Below are 20,234 nucleotides of genomic sequence, written 5' to 3'. Positions count from 1 at the left end.
ATAGGCCTTTCTAATATTGCAGCAAGTTTAACACACGCCAAATAAACGAGACTGTTTTGGCATAAATGGTCATTTTTATAACCCGGCAGAATATAATTCACGAAGTACCAATATCAAATGCCTATTGGGCCTACTACAAGCAAAACGCTTTATGTTAGGAAATAGTTTCACATTTCATTCATACGCTTCAGTTTCTCCAGCACGAGATCGAAAGAATTTGGAATCGTCATATTCTTCCATAATGTGTGTTATATCCCAGTTTTTTCTCCTTCCTCGTTCTAACACACAATCTTGTCATCACTAATTCTGTAACTATTCCTGCCATTGCCAAAACTTACTCACCAGTTACCTTCACAAACCCTGCCAGAATCACTGGTTTAGTTCTCCCCAGATTATTCTCTGGTTAGCCATTGTAACACATTCATACAATGCATTTTCTGCACTACTTTCAGAATAGAACTTAAGCAGCTGCTAGCTGGAGATTGTACAACTGGCCCTTACTAGTGTAGCGACGTGGCCAAAAATTTTCTGTCAAAATTTCATTTTCTTGGATGCACTGGGAAGATAATAGGTAATTTTTGTTACCTGTTATTCCTGTTAGTTGTCTATTACCACTCTGGTAGTCTGAATCTATAGATTTTGCTACTAATTATAACGAGGCTGATCATTCACAAACCCAATCAACCACATGATCTGACAGTGATTGGCATTCATCCGTTCGGCTTTCCTCCGCTCAGCTCGTACAGCCCTGCTGTCTGCAGGTAAGTTTATTTCTAGATGCAATGAGGATTCCCCTGACAGAGACATAATGTACACTATGCACGGATTCACAAATCAACTTAGGATTCATTCAGAAATCAGTTTAGAATGAGTTCCAAAACTGATTATGTGCTACAAAACCATGTGAATAATTGATTGACCAACGTGCGCTAGGTGCTAGGTGCTTTGTGAAACAAAGTTTTTTCCTCAAGAATATGAATTACCCCCCCCCCCCCCCCAAAATTGCCATTGGGTCAGATACCTCGTCCCGCCCCTCCCCCCAACCCAATCTGGGCCTTCTGCGCATGCATGAATCTGGCAGCTTGGGCGCGCCCGTAAACTTTTTCTCGATAGCACCTAGCTGCTTGCTGCGACTGATTACACAGCCAACAGCCAGATTTCTGTAGCCAGAAGTGATTGGCACTACTCATACGTGATTCAACTGTGCATGCACATGAGCCCACTTGTAACTGCTAAAACGAATCTAATGTAAACCGCTGTGCTAATCGGAGGCCATTTGTTGTTATGAAGCATTGCATAGTCTTCCTACAGCCTTTGACATTTTTCTGTTGACAGACACTTGTGTGAGCACTGTCTTTTGTTATTGTGTATGGCGCATTTCCTTTGCAATTTAAGTTCTTTTTTTTCTTTCTCTAGTTCATGTTTTATTGCTGCAGTATTATTCTGCACTAGCAGGATTAAAACTGAAGAAACTGCAAAAAGGTGGGAATTTAAGGAGATGGGACCTGGATAAACTGAAAGAACCAGAGGTTGTACAGAGTTTCAGGGAGAGCATAAGGGAACAATTGAAAGGAATGGGGGAAAGAAATACAGTAGAAGAAGAATGGGTAGCTCTGAGGGATGAAGTAGTGAAGGCAGCAGACGATCAAGTAGGTAAAAAGAAGAGGGTTAGTAGAAATCCTTGGGTAACAGAAGAAATATTGAAGTTAATTGATGAAAGGAGAAAATATAAAAATGCAGTAAATGAAGCAGGCAAAAAGGAATACAAACGTCTCAAAAATGAGATAGACAGGAAGTGCAAAATGGCTAAGCAGGGATGGCTAGAGGACAAATGTAAGGATGTAGAGGCCTCTCTCACTAGGGGTAAGATAGATACTGCCTACAGGAAAATTAAAGAGACCTTTGGAGATAAGAGAACCACATGTATGAACATCAAGAGCTCAGATGGAAACCCAGTTCTAAGCAAAGAAGGGAAAGCAGAAAGGTGGAAGGAGTATATAGAGGGTCTATACAAGGGTGATGCACTTGAGGACAATATTATGGAAATGGAAGAGGATGTAGATGAAGATGAAATGGGAGATACGATACTGTGTGAAGAGTTTGACAGAGCACTGAAGGACCTGAGTCGAAACAAGGCCCCCGGAGTAGACAACATTCCATTGGAACTACTGACGGCCTTGGGAGAGCCAGTACTGACAAAACTCTACCATCTGGTGAGCAAGATGTATGAAACAGGCGAAATACCCTCAGACTTCAAGAAGAATATAATAATTCCAATCCCAAAGAAAGCAGGTGTTGACAGATGTGAAAATTACCGAACAATCAGTTTAATAAGCCACAGCTGCAAAATACTAACACGAATTCTTTACAGACGAATGGAAAAACTAGTAGAAGCTGACCTCGGGGAAGATCAGTTTGGATTCCGTAGAAATACTGGAACACGTGAGGCAATACTGACTTTACGACTTATCTTAGAAGAAAGATTAAGGAAAGGCAAACCTACGTTTCTAGCATTTGTAGACTTAGAGAAAGCTTTTGACAATGTTGACTGGAATACTCTCTTTCAAATTCTAAAGGTGGCAGGGGTAAAATACAGGGAGCGAAAGGCTATTTACAACTTGTACAGAAACCAGATGGCAGTTATAAGAGTTGAGGGACATGAAAGGGAAGCAGTGGTTGGGAAGGGAGTAAGACAGGGTTGTAGCCTCTCCCCGATGTTATTCAATCTCTATATTGAGCAAGCAGTAAAGGAAACAAAAGAAAAATTTGGAGTAGGTATTAAAATCCATGGAGAAGAAATAAAAACTTTGAGGTTCGCCGATGACATTGTAATTCTGTCAGAGATAGCAAAGGACTTGGAAGAGCAGTTGAACGGAATGGATGGTGTCTTGAAGGGAGGATATATGATGAACATCAACAAAAGCAAAACGAGGATAATGGAATGTAGTCGAGTTAAGTCGGGTGATGCTGAGGGAATTAGATTAGGAAATGAGGCACTTAAAGTAGTAAAGGAGTTTTGCTATTTGGGGAGCAAAATAACTGATGATGGACGAAGTAGAGAGGATATAAAATGTAGACTGGCAATGGCAAGGAAATCGTTTCTGAAGAAGAGAAATTTGTTAACATCGAGTATAGATTTAAGTGTCAGGAAGTTATTTCTGAAAGTATTTGTATGGAGTGTAGCCATGTATGGAAATGAAACATGGACGGTAAATAGTTTGGACAAGAAGAGAATAGAAGCTTTTGAAATGTGGTGCTACAGAAGAATGCTGAAGATTAGATGGGTAGATCACATAACTAATGAGGAAGTATTGAATAGGATTGGGGAGAAGAGAAGTTTATGGCACAACTTGACCAGAAGAAGGGATCGGTTGGTAGGACATGTTCTGAGGCATCAAGGGATCACCAATTTAGTATTTGCGGGCAGCGTGGAGGGTAAAAATCATAAAGGGAGACCAAGAGATGAATACACTAAGCAGATTCAGAAGGATGTAGGTTGCAGTAGGTACTGGGAGATGAAGAAGCTTGCACAGGATAGAGTAGCATGGAGAGCTGCATCAAACCAGTCTCAGGACTGAAGACCACAACAACAACAACAACAACAACAACAACAACAACAACAGCAGGATACAGTAATATCCTTTGTTAGAGTATTGGTTTTTACCGGTCAAAACTACAAAAATATAACTGAAAACTGAAACGATGAAAAATCCCGGGTTTTTCCCAGTTTTCTCCTGGATGAAAGAATTCCCGGGTTTTTCCCGGATCTCCCGGTTTTCCCGGTTCGTATACATCCTGGTTAGATACTTAAAATATATTTACACCACTGGCTATACATATTAACTGTTCCCCCATCATAGCTTCCCACAATTCCTCATAACAGGCATTATCGACATGCCAACCTTAAGGACCGAAGGTACCAGCTGTGAAGATAATTATTATGTTTGAACTACCCCTAATGTTAGGAACTTAATCATCAGCAACACGTTTTGCGAGTTAGGCACTCATATAAAATCATGCACTTAAAAAGCACACAAATTCAAAAAACAAAACCAAAGTTATTCAGACACGAAGTCCTTGCCTTAGGGCCCTGCCACACTGGGACGCCTTGGCAAATCTGTCGGTAATTCTGCTGCCAGCGCTCTGGTCTCACAGTACAAGATGTCAGCAGAGACATCAGAGCAATGCCCTCAGTCTCCATTCAGTAGAAGAGCTACAAGCTATATGTGCAAGTTCGAAATAAAAAGGAAATGCAGAGAAAGAAGTTCAGGGCTCATCCCATCATTGCTGATCATGACATTAATGGGTTATTTGACATGCTTTATAATGATTTAAGAAACTACAGTGCTAAATTTTGCAGTATCCTGAAAATGTCATTCTGTCCATTTGATGAGATTTTGGAGATCTCCCGAGATTAACTGACAAAAAAGTCACTGTTTTAAGGAAAGTAATCTCATTGAAGGAAAAGATTTTCAAGACCTGTGTACTCAGTAACTAAGTGTTTGTTGTCCGTAGCAATAGTTACAGTTTTAGTTTTAACTCTAAAGTACACACAGAAGTGCTTTTCAGATTAAAGTATGTTACTATAAACTGAAAACAAATTTACAAATGTTTTAGACAAGAAATCAGAAACCTGACTCTTTTGTTTACATATCTTCTTTCTTAAAATAATTCTAGCGTGTCTGTATCTGGCCTATTAACATCACTTTCTGCAGCAAGAGATGTAGCTGTGCTATTTCGGCCTGGAAGTAGGTTGACGAAAACTTACAGAACCCAGATAGTAAATGTGCTTTGCCTGTGCTGTGGTTGCACTGGAGCATCAGGAACAGGCTGTGAGGAAACTGAGGATCAATAATTTCCACTACCTGCATCCAACCAGAGTCCAGAAAGTGTGTTATTGTAAGTAATTTGAACGTGACTAATGTAGAGAGACGTATTCTCCGATCTGAGTTTCACTCCACAGTGCTCACGTGGGAGAGTAAAACTAGGTACGGGTGAGTGGCAAGTAGCACTTGGCAGCTCTGCTGGTGTACTGGTGGGGGAGCGACCATAGGCCATCGTGTGTTCCAGTGGCAGCACCACCAGGCATGCCGGCATAACCTTGCAGCAGCCGCTCTGCCGGCAGAGCGGCCACGCTCAGGCAGATGCCAAGTCAGGAGGCTCCATTACGTCCCACGCTTCTGTCTAGCATCTCTGCCAGAAGATCTGCCGTGGCATCCCAGTGCAGTAGGGCCCTCACTTTAAGAATGGCAAAACCAAATTCCCTGCTCCACTTATCCACGTTACCACCCATCGAGCAAAGCATTCCTTTCCTGTAGTGGTAAACACCAGCCCCATGAGCTAAAAGGCCCCCTAGCTGCCTCTCCGTGCACTGGCTAGTTCAGCAAACATGTATATGGCTCCAACAGACAACACTGGGCCATCAGCCGTTCCATTGAATTCCAAAGATGTTACAAGGGACATGAAGAGACCACTTACCAATGATTACCCATACAAAATTGCTCACATTCACCATACTAATGCTAACCTTACAAAATATCCAGAAAAGCACTGAAGATAGCATTACTACTCTTAAATGTTTGTACATTATCAAACCTAGCTTAGTCAACTGCTATTTCAAGTGAAAGTCAGCCAAGCTTGCTTTCTTTCTTCTTGGTTTGCATAACCTCTAAACCACTTTCTGTGCCTTTAAGGGGGTGACCAGTCTCATGTATACATTTGGCAACAACTGATCCATCACAATTGCCCACATGTGCACGCGCTCTGTATCTTGTTAAAAATTTCCTCCCCATCCGTCCTACATGCTCCACATCACATGATGCACACTGTATTTTATAAACACCTACCTATTCAAATATACTTGATCTGTTCTCAACTTCATGCTTTACACTATATCTGATTAAATTTTGCCAACCGGACATTGTACAGACTAAAAATGTATGCCAATTTCTGTGAAATGTATGGTAATGATCTTTTTATCACTAGTTATCACCTCATTCCAATTCTTCTTGAGCCCGCGGATAAGACAAGTCACCCATTATTTACTGATATCTGATTCATAATGTTTAATTCAGTTTAAAATTGTTACTGCACCATATTTTGGGAAAACTTCACAGAAGTTGGTGAAAAGTTTTAGATGGTACAATTACATAAAGATTAAAGCATGAAGTTTGGAATTGGATAAGTAAATTTGACTGGTATGTGTTTACAAAATATAGTGCACATCATCATCATCATCATGGACAGTTTCCAGCCTCTGGCCAGGTCTGTATGGAACATAGGCCTCTCCGCCGTCTTCTGTCTTCTTGCCACCTTGGTCCAGTCTTCTACTTTCTTCTGGACACACTCCTCTACTCCTTTCAGCCACCTGTCTCTCAGTCTTCCTCTTGGTCTCTTTTCCTTCCAGTTTCATCTCGTGTATCCTCCTGAGTATCCTCTTCTTCTCCATTCTCTTAACATGTCCATACCATCTCAGCCATGATTTCTCTATCTCCTCCTGTCATGATTCCACCTTCATTAACTCACCGATCCTCTCATTTCTTAACATATCTATCTTTGTCACTTTAATACTGTTTCTCAAGAATTTCATCTCACTAGCTTGTACTTTGCTTTTCTCTCTTCCTTTCATAACCCAGGTTCCTGATGCATATGTCAGGATCGGGACGCAGTGTGACTGGTATATAACGTATTTGCTGATTTTGAGTATATCATTGCTCTATATCAGGCTTCCGACACGCTTCCGAAATGCTTCTGCTTTTCTCCCTCGTTTGTTTATTTCTCTGTTGTTTTTTCCATCTTCCTGCATCAGGCTTCCTACGTACTTTAAACTCTCTCCCCACCAATTGTTATTCCAGTTCTTCCTCTGCCCTTCTTTCTTGTTGTGGTAATCATCTTACTCATACTAAATTTCATCCCATATTCTTGTACAGTCCGTTCCCATATGTCCAACTGCTCTAGTACTTCCTCCTCCTTATTCCCTCAAATCATCAGATCATCTGCAAACACCATAGCTTTCATCTTCCTTTCTCCAATTACTTGTGCTACTGTACTCATTATATCATCCAATACAACAACGAAGAGTAATGGTGAAAGTGCATTTCCCTGCCTCGAGCCATTCTTCTGTTCAATCCAAGCCCATCTCTCTCCTCCCACTTTCACACAGCTCAGCCGGCCGCTGTGGCTGAACGGTTCTAGGGGCTTCAGTCTGGAACCACACTGCTGCTACCATTGCAGGTTCGAATCCTGCCTCGGGCATGGATGTGTGTGATGTTCTTAGGTTGGTTAGGTTTAAGTAGTTCTAAGTCTAGGGGACTGATGACCTCTGATGTTAAGTCCCATAGTGCTTAGAGCCATTTGAACCATTTTTTCACACAGATCACACTTCATGGTACATTTCCCCTATTCTACAAATAAACTGTTTTACTACTCCTCTGTACTACAAGGCTTTCCACACTTTGCTTCTATGCACACTATCATACGCTTTTTCAATGTCCAGGAAGGCCATTTGTAGATCTATTCCATATTCATAGTGCTGTTCCTGCAGTTGTCTTACAGCAAAACTTAGATCCACCGTGGACCTTCTTGTTCTGAAGCCATGTTGCTCTTCTCTCATTCTTCCTTCTAATTTTGCCCGAATTCGTGCTTCCAAAATTTTCTCACAAATATTTGTACAATTACTCATCAATGTTATCCCTTGATAGTTCTTGCATTCTTTTCTATTTCCCTTCTTAAAGATCGGGACAATTATTTCATTCTTCCAGTCTTCTGGAATCATCCTCTGTCTCCACACAATTTTCATTACTTGATATAGCCATTGCATCCCCACCTCTCCTGCTGCTCTCACCATCTCTACACTTAGCTCATCCAGACCTGGTGACGTCCCTCCCTTCATCTTGCCCAATGCCTCTTCCACTTCTCCCCATGTAAGGTCTTTTCCTATTTGCTGTTCCTCCTCAGCTTGTTCCTCCACATCCAGGTTGTGCATCATATGAGTGAAATATATAGAGCAGATGGGGAGGAAGCTTTTTAACAAGATGTAGAGAGCACAGAGACAGTTTTACAGTGGGCAATTACAGTAGACTGGTTGCTGCCAAACATGAGAATGGTCACACTCTAAAAGGCATAGAAGAGGGTTTAGTGTGATGCAAGCAAAGAAGAAAGGAAGCAAGCTTGACCTACTTGAAGAACTTGAAATAACAATTCACTGAGTAAGGTTTGATAATGTACTTAATGTACAAATGGGCAATGGGCAAGAGCTGTAATTCTTTATTCAGTGTTTTTTTTTTTTCCTTTAAGGTTGGCATTAGTACAGTAAATGTGAGCACTTTTGCACAGATAACCATTGGTATGTGGTTCCTACATGTCCCTTGTAACATCCTTGGAACTCTATGAACAGCTACTGGCTCAGTGCCATCTGTTGTTTACTGGAGTAGCCATTGCACAGGGAGGCAGGTGATGGAACCTGCAGATGATGTGACTGGTGTTTACCACTTCAGGTAAAGAATGCTTTGGTGGATGGGCAGATGAGTGGCACAGAGAATCTGGTGTCGCTCTTTTTAAAGTAAGATGAGGACTTCATGTCTGAAGAACTTAATTTCTTTTTATATTTCTGATTTTGTGTGGCTTTCAAGTGCTTGTTTATGTAAGGTTAGAAAGACAGCCAGATGGTGGGAGCTTGATTCCTGAAATGTGTTACTGAGGATTATGTTCCTGACATTTGTGGTTGTATGCTAAAATATTTCTAACAGTCACCAACATACACTTTACGTTTGAGCACGGACACCCTATAAAGTTTTACCCACAAAGCAGCCTAATTGTGTACAAGGTTCATCCGTCATTCTATCAAAATTGATTTTAGATGTAACAATTCCATCCTGGTCTAATGCTAAACATATACTAATAACCATGTTAAAGAATGTAACAAAACCAAAGCCATTCCTGACAAATTTCAAGTATGTAGCTGTTGGAAGCACTAACTTATACACTTTTGTGTTATTCTAAAGTAAATACTCACCACTGTCATCACTGGAATGACTTCTTTTGATGCCACACAGCCCTGACCCTTAAACCAAAGGGCACATTATCAGAATCGGAAATCCTCTACATAAAAATGGCAGTGACAAGTTCTTAATTGCTTCCACTGAACAAATAGCACAAATTTAATAACAGAGGGTTTTCTCCTTGTTTAAGTTAGCCCAGCTTGAATTTATTCAATGACTCTAGCATTAATTTGTCAATAACTACATCATAAGATCTGAAGTTTCACATTAAGGGATTGTGTGGAGGAAGAGGAGGAGCAGGTAAAGAAGCAGCAACAGGGTAAGATGAACAGTGGGAGGAAAAGACAGAGGTGATAACGAGGATAAAGCTATATGCGCTAGGAGAAATCAGGATGATTCATAGCATAAAAGGGCACCTTGAGAAAATAAGGTCAAACATGGAGAAAACATGAAGAACAAATGCAAATGTCATGTGATTTAAACATGTTGCGGGTAAAGGACAAGAAACTTAAATTTGATCATTATTTCTTCAGATTCCTGCTATAGTTGTGTGCAATTTTTTGGAGGGGTCTAGTTTCAAAACTTAACGTCGGTTTACAAATCAACATTAATGTTCTAAACTACTCACCACTAAGAAACTGTACGCTACTCTGACAGAAACCTGAACAAATATTAAAAGCAAAATTATGAAGAAGGCTGAGTAGGAAGAGAGTGTGTACACATACAGTAATGGACACAGGTTCAGCCCACTTTGGGGCTTATACTTTTGTTTTCCATGCTTCTGCACTAAACAAGGAAAAAAGGTATCATATGGACATGCCTACATTCCAACTTCAAAGACATGTTGTATGTTCCCCTGCCCTCGGTGGCTGCTTTAAGCTGTCACTCCTCTACCACATGAAACTGATACATTGACAACGTACAAGCAATAAATGAAGTGTCCTGTCCTATATGACACTATTCTTCAATTTCACTGATAAATTAATGGTGAGCAAAGGGTGGAGGGGGGGGGGGGGGGCAGAATTTCACAATAATGACTTATCTTTCCTCTCAGCTGACGTAACTACTAATCAAACCGTAGTTTTTGAACATTAATCAAACAATGGAAAATCCAGGATGGACCAACTCCCCCGCCCATTTCTCCTCCTGGGAGACTTCAATGCCCATCATGTCCTGTGGGGCTCCACTTCTCTTTGCGCTCGAGGTCGAATTTTGGAGAGCCTCCTAACATCTCAAGTGTTGTGCATCCTCAACACAGGTACTCCGACTCATTTCTCTACTGCTACAGGGTCATTCTCAGCCATTGACCTATCTTTCTGCTCTCCAATCCTCACCGACTCTGTTCACTGGGAGGTCATTGACGACATTCATTCCAGCGATCACTTCCCTATCCGCATTCATCTCCTGGATGGTGTATCACTGGAGCAGCGGCCACCATCGTGGATGATTGGCAGGGCTAACTGGCCACTGTTCACTCGGTTGGCTGTCTTTGACCGCCACAATAAGGGTGGATCACATCACGCTTGTGGTCCATCATGCTGCTGACCTGTCCATACCACAGTCTTCTGGCACTCTTAAGCGGCGCCTTGTGCCTTGTTGGACAGAAGAGTGCCGTTCAGCCATCCGGGACAGGCGTGCGGCTCTTCGCCGATTTAAATGCCGCCCAACAGCGGTCAATCTTACTGCCTTTCGAATCGCGAGACCCAGGGCACGCCATGTCATTAAAGAGAGCAAGAAATGGTCATGGCAGGAGTTCCTGGACTCCATCAACCGTTCCACTTGTTCCACAAGAGTATGGGAAGCCATCCGGAGGATTTCCGGTAAACATAGCCGTTTACCAATAGCTGCTGTCCTGAACCAGGGATGCCTCCAAACGACACCCAGAGCCATTGCTCAGACGCTGGCAGAGCATTTTGCGCAAAGTACTGCCACTGCAAATCAGGATCCAGCGTTTCGTCGCTACCGTGCGACTGTCGAAAGAGCGACCTTGGACTTTCGGTCGAACAGTTCTGAGGCCTACAATTCCCCTTTCTCCATGTGGGAACTTGAATCGGCACTTACTGAGACTTCTGACACTGCATCAGGTTACGACCGCATCCGGCACTCCATGCTTCGACATCTGCCAGCGGCGTCAAAGGAAATCTTCCTCGAATGTTTTAATCTCACATGGCAGACAGGAGTGTTTCCCACCTCGTGGAGGGAGGCAATTCTCATCCCTCTCCTCCAACCAGGAAAGGACTGCACATGTCCCGGTAGTTATCGTAGTATCGCCTTGACAAGCTGTGTCGGAAAGACCCTGGAACAGATGGTTAACCGGCGTCTGGTCTGGCTGTTAGAGACCAGACAGCTCCTTAGCTGCTTTCAGTGTGGATTCCAAAAATATCGGTCCACGGTCGACAACCTGATCCTCCTAGAGGCGGCTATTCAGCAGGCTTTTCTCCGTCAGCATCACTGTATCGGTATCTTCTTTGATATCAGTAAGGCATATGATACTACTTGGAGACACTGTATTCTTGCACAAATGCATCAATGGGGCTTTCGTGGCTGCCTCCCGATTTTCATTCGGTCTTTCCTGTCTCAGCGGTTTTTTCGGACACGCGTTGGTAACACACTGTCTGATCGCTTTGAGCAAGAGAACGGTGTCCCCCAGGGCAGTGTTTTAAGCGTTACCCTCTTTGCCATAGCCATCAACAGTATAACGTCTACAGTGAGGAGTCCAGTACAGTGCTCCTTATTTGTGGACGACTTTGCTGTTTTCTGTTCCTCCTCCAGTGTTGCAACCGTGAGCCGTCAGTTGCAGCTAACAGTGCGGCGGTTAGAGGAGTGGGCTGCGAAGACGGGTTTTCGGTTTTCTGCCAATAAGTGTGTTTATGTTCATTTTAATCGTTCTTGTCATCTTTTTACTTTGCCTGCCTTGAATATGGGGGATATTGTCCTACATTTTAGAGACACAGTGTGGTTTTTGGGCCTAATTTTTGACTCCAGGTTGTCATGGCTGCCACACCTACGTGACTTGAAAGCCAGAACGCTGAAGGCACTTAACATCCTCAAGTGCCTCAGCCACAGGTCTTGGGGCGCGGACAGGGCGCGTCTCCTACAGTTTTATGGAGCTTTTGTGCGTTCACGGCTGGACTATGGGTGCACAGTATATGGGTCAGCGAGGCCATCTTATTTGCGGATCCTTGACGCTGTTCACCATGCTGCGATCCGACTGGCCACAGGTGCTTATCGGACCAGTCCCGTACCCAGCCTCTGTGCTGAATCTGGTGAACCGCCACTTACCATCCAGCGGCAGCTCCTGCTGGTGCGCCAGGCTTGTAAGTTTCTTGCAGCTCCCAGATCGCCTGCTCACCATCTTGTTGGCCATCCACCTCTGGACCGCCTTTTTTCCCGCCGTCCCCAGGCTATGTTGCCGTTTGGGATCCGTGTGCAACGTGTACTAGAGTCCCTCGGTGTGGAGTCTGTACAACCCCAAATCCAGGGTTTTAACCGCCTGCCACCCTGGTTGCTGAAGAGGCCCGGAGTGATTTTAGATTTATTGCAGTACAAGAAAGATTGCACTCCTGCCACCGTTTTTAATGCAACATTTTCTGCCATTTTATCTGAGCACCACGACTATGTAGCTATTTTTACGGATGGGTCTAAACAAGGGGATTCTGTTGGTTGCTCAGTTGTTTTTCCATATCGTGTCCTCAAGGTCCGACTGCCTCAGACTTTTACTGTATTTGATGCAGAATTGTTTGCGATCTTGCGGGCACTGGAGCACATGAGACATTCTTCCTCTCCTAAATTTCTTGTCTGTTCCGATTCACTCAGTGCCCTTCACTCATTGCAACGTTTGTATCCGGCAGACAAAATTGTCCAGACCATCCAGGATGCCCTCCTCCGACTACAGCGACTGGCGAAGGTTGTAGCTTTCTGCTGGGTTCTGGGGCATGTTGGCATTGCTGGGAATGAAAGGGCAGATCTCGCAGCCAAGGAGGCGTGTCTCGCCCCACAAGTATCTCAGTGTGCTATCCCCTTGCACGCACTCACCTCGCTGTTGAGCTCACGGGTCATGCGTCGGTGGGAAGATGAGTGGCTGGAAGTGACTGACAACAAGCTCCGTATAGTCAAGCCCACAACGCGTGTGTGGTGTACTTCCTTTCAGCACCATCGACAGGACGAGGTTCTCCTCACTCGGCTTCGAATAGGCCACAGCCCTATGACGCATGGCTTCCTGCTCCGGCGAGAGGACCCTCCAATGTGTAGTGCTTGCGGCGTCCAGGTCACTGTGCGCCACGTTTTATTGGATTGCATTTTATTTTCTGACCAGCGGGTTGCGGCTGACTTGCCAGCAGACCTGCCATCTCTTTTAGGCAACACTCGGACGAATGTGGTTAAAGTTTTAAAGTTCTGTGCCCTGTCAAATGTTTTTACAAAGATTTTAGGGGAGGATCTTAATTTGATCACTGTGTGACAAACTCGCCCATATTTTATGTAAGTGGCCAGCCAATAACAATTTCCTGTGACATTCTTGTTGCTATGTTTCCCCTTTCCTTGGGTTTTACTTTCTTATGTAGCATTTTCCTTCTTTTCCTGCTTTCTTTGAGTGTGTGCTTTAGTTTTCTTAGGTCTGTCCACATTTGTTCCTTTTAATGTGTGTCAGGGCGCTGATGACCTCGATGTTGAGCGCCCATAAGCCCCAACACACCACCACCATCCAGGATGGAATTAACAATATTATGAGAAGGAAAGTTGCTACTCACCATATAGCGGAGATGCTGAGCCGCAGATAGACACAACAAAAAGACTCACAATTATAGCTTTCAGCCATTAAGGCCTTTGTCAACAACAGACACACATACGCACAGCACACTGTGGTTTCAGTTGACTGAGACTGCAGTAAGGTGTGTGAGTTGTGTTTGCGTGAATGTATGTGCGTCTATTGTTGACGAAGGTCTCAATGCCCGAAAGCTATAATTGTGAGTCTTTTTGTTGTGCCAATCTGCGACTCAGCATCTCTGCTATATGGTCAGTAGCAACTTTCCTTCTCAATATTGTTAGTTTTTGGACATTGGTAGTTTATATGGAATAATATCCTTATAAACAAGTCGCAGATAGGCACAACAAAAAGATTGTCAGCAATTAAGCTTTCGGCCAAATAGTCCTTCATCGGAATAAGAGAAAAAAACACACACACACAAAGTCTGGCTGCTGAGGCCTCAGCAGTCAGAGACTGTAGTCATGTATGTGAGAGTTGCAGTCGAGAGAGTGTGTGTTGTCTCATTGTAATGAAGAACTTTTGGCTGAAAGCTTACTTGCTGACAGTCTCTTTGTTGTGCCTATCTGCAACTCAGGATCTCCACCACATGGTGAGCTGCAACTATCCATTCCATAATACTGTCATAATTCCATACCGGATTTTCCATTGATTCATGTAATTAGTACACTTCGATTCAAAATTGTCTTCACTTTCCAAATTGCACTGTCTTATAACCTGGTACAAGAAATGAAACAGACGAAATATTGCTACAGTAAATGGGCTTGCAGCCGCCCACTTCACATTTCTAAATTAAAGAATACTTGATTTATTGTTAAACTAGTTGAGAAACCGTGCATTTCCTGGGTCAGAATATATGGCATGGGAGAAGGCATGAACACCATTCTAGATAAGAGATATATACAGATGAATATGTCATTAAGGATATTATGAATGCAGTTATCCTGCTAGAAAGGTAGTTTGGTTGCAGTGTGTGGCAGTGGGTGAATGTGGTGAGCAAAAATCTGCATACTGTGGAGAAATAAATATCCTTGGAAAAAGCTAAATAATATAGGACTTACGAACTTTACTGTACACGTGAAAATGTTTTTATTGTTCCATTCACAATGCAATGTAATGGTGAGAGTTTCACCCACTGTGGCATACTGCGATAAAACTCCCTTACTAACAACATGAGGCCAAGCGTTATCTGCCATCACAAACATGAGGGGGTGGCAATGGGTGGTCACAGAGAGAAGTCTGTCAGTACAACAGACACAAGCCATTTACATACAGATATAGATGACAAGTTGTATAAACAGTTCATCAACCAACAAAAACTAACACAAAAAATTGAATAAAAAAGAATTCTAGTAACATCAGATTACCATCACTTAAGGTGCTAATGCCTGAATGTGTTCTAATACACAAGTGCTTACCTGATGGCAGGTTTTGACCAAGAGTACTGCATTCACCCATACTTCTGCTGAAAAATAATAAGTGATATAACAGATTTTGCTCAGTAAAAGACAAAAACGTTTGAAAACAGCTGAGGGCAAAAGTGAACAAACTTCTTTTTCAAAACAGTGCCAGGCAGAAGACCAAATTTTACATATGAATATAAGACTCTGCCCACAACAAATATAAAACAGTAACACTTCAGCTGCATCACATGTACTACTTTCACCAGAGGCAATATCCAGTTCACTAACTGAACACAAAATGTCTTTTCACAAAGGCCTTTAAAGGCCCACATTTAAACTAATACGCCTATAACTTTTTTCACTTCATCATTTAGTGCATGTATAAACTTTTCAATTCACATTGACACCAATTTACTTCATGGGGGGGGGGGGGGGGGGGGGGGGGGGGAAGCACGTTCCCCGCAATGCCAATGAAAAGAACATTTGCAACTACTAACTATCTGTTAAATAAAACTCCACAGCTTCAGACTGCATGACAACGTGTCTCACGGACACGCGATACTAGCATCAGTCTGTAGTATTGGTCTTGTTGACTCATTTTTCGTCATTGGTGATTCTGCAAAGTTGTCAACTCAGGTAAAAGTGCAGTTACTGTGTCAGCATTTTTTTTGTGAGGTGTAGGTTTTGGTCTTGCTAATGAATCGTGAAGTGTAGAAGGATAATCATGAACCAGATAGCTAGTGACATTGTGGTTCTTCATTTGTTTTGATTCTTAAATAAACCTCAGCAACTTAAGTGGTGCTTTTCTAATAAACTAGCATCTTCTGCCCAAAAACTGAGTAACGTTCAGCAACTATCATTATTTACTCTATCACTACATCCAAATAAATCACGGAATATATTACAATTGAAACTGTTTTCACTATTCTGAAGCCTAATAGCACAGCACTAATTACACACAACGTAAATTCTGAATTTCTACAAGACAAAGAAAATATCTGTAAACTTTACTTCCAAACCAAAATAAATAACACACAAAATTTTAACTGTCGACATCATGGTTGGCCATCCTCATTTCGCACATTACTAACACATATATGTCAAGTGAAAACTGCCGACACTGTAACTGCAATTAAAGTGAGAACTATTCAATCTACCATGTTAAACAGAGATCTCAACAACATGAACTCTCCTATCTGTTCCTTGATGATACATGTGTTACTTGAAAACTGTGATACAGAAAAGATACTGACCACATTACAAATACCACCAATATGGTGTATTTCACATATATATAATGAACATGCCATTCGCAAAACCCCACGAAGTTCAGAAGTAAAAATTCCAAATAAACTCACAAATGTGGGGCTGTACTGCAAAATTAAACTTTGACAAGTTAAGTTAGTATTGTATAGCAGTAGTTTATTCATATAAGGAGCACATGCAATGATAAAAGTTGTAAATCGCAAGTTGAATATACCAAATAAATTAAGTAGCTTTGTTTTTCTGATGCAGATACCATTGTTTCAAAATTTATGGAAAATCAGAATGCTAGAAAACCAATGAAAATGAAGTGATAAGAAAATTGAATACACCAGTACCACATTCATGCGATGCAAAACTACAAGTAGCATTTCAGCAGCTCTACAACCTGAATACAACAGCATATTTGCAACTCACACCCAAACTCTCATCTTTCAGCCTAATCAAGACCTCAGGCTACACTATGGATCAGTAGATATGTCAGCGCACACAAGATTTTGTAGTTACTTTCATTGACTTCGCCACCTCACTATCAATCATCTTCCAATATATACTATAACTCAGTCTCACTATACAATTTATGTTTCAAAATCTAATACACGGATGAAAGAAATATGGTCAGTATTCTGCACTCTTAATGTCTGCACATATACAATATCACACACCACTTCCTAATTATGTTACTGTACAAAGTTTATGTCCAGGACTGGTTTATTCAACTAACTATTTATACAGAAATTAACTACGTAGTCTGCTCATAAATCTACAGAATTACAATTCTTTTATGTTGCAGCCTGGAACAATTCAATGAGAACAATTTTAATCCTACGTAAAACAGGGAAACATGGACAATACAGACCACAGACAGGAGGAAAATACAAGACCTTGAAATATGATGTTACAGAATAGGGGAGAAAAGCACTTTTTGACACATGAGAGTGAGAGAGAACAACTTTTACTTTTTCGTTATTTTTATCGCCGCTTCCATTGTATTATAAAGTTTAACGGCATAAATTATCCTCACAACTCTCGGGCATTTCATCGCGAGATCAAAATAATTGTACCTACGTTACGTGACAAACCAGAGGCCAAAATTTTCTGGAAGTCTGTTGGCGATAACGTTTCATTCACTTTGATTCCACACAAAATATTAAACTTCATATAGCTTATAAACGTACACCAGCTATAGTATTTTACAAGCTCTAGATGAAACTATTCCCCACGTTTCAGCACATAATACTTACTGTTATATTTCATTTTACTGTAGGAAATAGATTTCGTGAATGGAAATGTGGTGTCACATTAAAGGGGAAAAAAAAGGATGTGGAAATTTTAATACGATAAATTCTACTATCACACACTCGTGAACAGAACTCATTTTACCTATTTATCCCCGAGCGAAATATTAAAATTTGAATTACATGCAATAAAAAGTCGTCAATACTCTTGCTTCCGACGTACTTACAATAAAACACAATACATACATTTAAATAAAAACATATTCAATACTGACATACCGTTACTATTCACTGCACTTAGCACTACGTTTGCAACTTTCTTGTCCCGACTTGCACAGATCGACGCCTGCGGTTTGTTTACGTTGTTATGCAATGTCGCCAACGTAGGAAAGACTTATAAAAAAAAATAATGTAGCATTCTTAAGTTCACTAAAGACAGTACGAAACAGTCTCTATCTTACTGTGAAAAAGTTTCAGTAACATCAGAATGTATGAATTTTTAAGTAATCAAATCCAGAAAGCAACTTTAACTGCAACCCAGATAAAAGCTAAACTTAGTTGTTGGTAATTTTCAGCCCGGACTTCATTTGTTTACTTTTCAAAGTTTTGAATTTTACCAAAATATGACAGAGTAACATTATTTGTAATAAAATCCAAGTAACTTAACAACGCATTGAAATGTTTCTCAATAAACCGTGTCCTATGATAGACTAAAAGTATAAAATTTATTCATGCATTCAGTCATTTAGAGATCATGTTACAATGGTACAGGATTTGTCAGCTTAATAGAATGAAAATGAGTAGGCCAGAAAATATACTGTGCATACACAGATTTGTGTAAGCATACTTTAAGAGGATAAGAGTGACCTTCGTGAATGAACAAACCTGGCATTTGCTTGAAGTGTCTTCGGGAACCCCAAATCAGGATGGTCAGGCAGACCAAGATATACGCTCGAATACGAGAACAGTGTCTTACGTGCACTGCATCAATCGTTTAGCTTCTACTATAAAATGTGTCGTATGAATAGAAATAAAAAGTTTTGGATTCGTGCTTTCGTTTCACATATTTAGTACGCGATTTCGTATCTGTCTGGTATATTGTAAAAACGGAAAAAGGTACAGGTGCGTCAACCATGGTCAGAGCCTGCGTGCGAAACCAGTGAAGCGCCCTTTCAATTTTGTAAATGAGTGAACCAGTTTCTTACCATTTGGAAAAGATTGCCAAAAGGAAAAAAACAAACATACTACATGTCATTTAGTTATTATGTATCTGCTAATATACTCTAAATACAAATTATAAGAGATTAAGGATTGTATTCTTTGTATGTTTATTGGAATTTGCTTTTTTTGCCATAATGTTTCACAATTTTACGTATTTATAGAATCGTGAAAAATATTACATCTCCCAACTGTTTTTCAACAGAAAATAATAAAAAGTTATGTTCTTATGTGTAAATAACAAAAGGTTTCTGGCTATTTTTCTCGAGTTTTTACTCTGTGGGTTATCGCCGTTTATCTAGATTTTAATATTTAACGTAAGTAAAAAACAAGATGCAGAAATCCCCTGCTGCTAAAAAATCAGAACACAGTTATACAATATCAACTCTTCTAGCAACTCAATTAGCTGAGTCCGTAATAAAATTGTGAGTATCCATGTTATCTAAGATGTTCCCTTCTATTGATATTGCGGCCGAGTTGGACATCTTCCCTGACTCATTGTTGAACGCACATAGTTTTTTTTATAAATTTTAATTTGGAAAAGGATCTTGCATCATATGCTACTGTGCCTGGCATCGTTATTCAGTACCTCCTCATTAATTACATAATCTACCCACCCAACCTTCAGCTTTCTTCTGTAGCACCACATTTCAAAAGCTTCCATTCTCTCCTTGTCTAACTCATTTATTGTCCAGGATTCACCTCCACTGCAGACAAATACAGAAAAGACCTCCTGACATGTAAGCATCTATATTAGATGCTGACAAATGTCTCTTATTCAGAAATGCTTTCCTTGCCGTTATTATGTCCTCTCTATGTTGGCCATCATTAGTTATTTTGCTATCCAAACAGCAAAACTGAGCTACTACATTAAGTATCTCATTTCCAAATCTAATAACCTCAACAGATTTAATTCAAGTATGTTCCATTATCCTTGTTTTGCTTTTTTTGATGTTCATGTTATATCCTCCTTTCAAGATAGTGCCTATTCTGTTCAGCTGCTCTTCCAAGTCCTTTGCCCCCTCTGATAGATTTAGTATGTCATTGATAAACTTCGAAGTTTTTATTTCTTCTCCCTGGACTTTAAAACTTATTCCAAATTTTTCTTCGGTTACCTTTACTGCTTGTTTTGTGTACAAATTAAATAACATGGGGGACAGCCTATAAAACTATCACACTTGCTTCTCAACCACTGCTTCCTTTTCATACCCCTTGACTCTTATAACTGCTGCCTGGTTTCTGTAAGAGTTGTAAATATGGTAGCCTTACACTCTTTGTATTTTACCCTTGCTACCTTCAGAATTTCAAAAAGAGTAATCCAGTCAGCATTGTCAAAAGCTTTTGCTGAGTC

General features: G+C 41.0%; 1 protein-coding gene across 1 annotated transcript in view; it reads right to left on the bottom strand.

Moving 5' to 3' along the window:
• The window catches only part of LOC126424798 (uncharacterized), a 106,153-nt gene extending 87,539 nt beyond the window's left edge, over positions 1-18,614 (bottom strand). The window contains exons 1-3 of the mRNA XM_050087585.1: positions 18,551-18,614; positions 15,180-15,226; positions 9,014-9,061 (exon numbers count right to left, since the gene is read on the bottom strand). Coding sequence (XP_049943542.1) covers positions 9,014-9,061; positions 15,180-15,219 — 88 coding nt within the window. The 5' untranslated portion in view covers positions 15,220-15,226; positions 18,551-18,614. The remainder of the gene's footprint in view (positions 1-9,013; positions 9,062-15,179; positions 15,227-18,550) is intronic.
• Positions 18,615-20,234: the final 1,620 nt, after the last annotated feature.

This window comes from Schistocerca serialis, chromosome 10, assembly GCF_023864345.2.
Source record: "Schistocerca serialis cubense isolate TAMUIC-IGC-003099 chromosome 10, iqSchSeri2.2, whole genome shotgun sequence".
Lineage (NCBI taxonomy): Eukaryota > Metazoa > Arthropoda > Insecta > Orthoptera > Acrididae > Schistocerca > Schistocerca serialis.
This window is presented reverse-complemented; position numbering and strand designations above follow the sequence as displayed.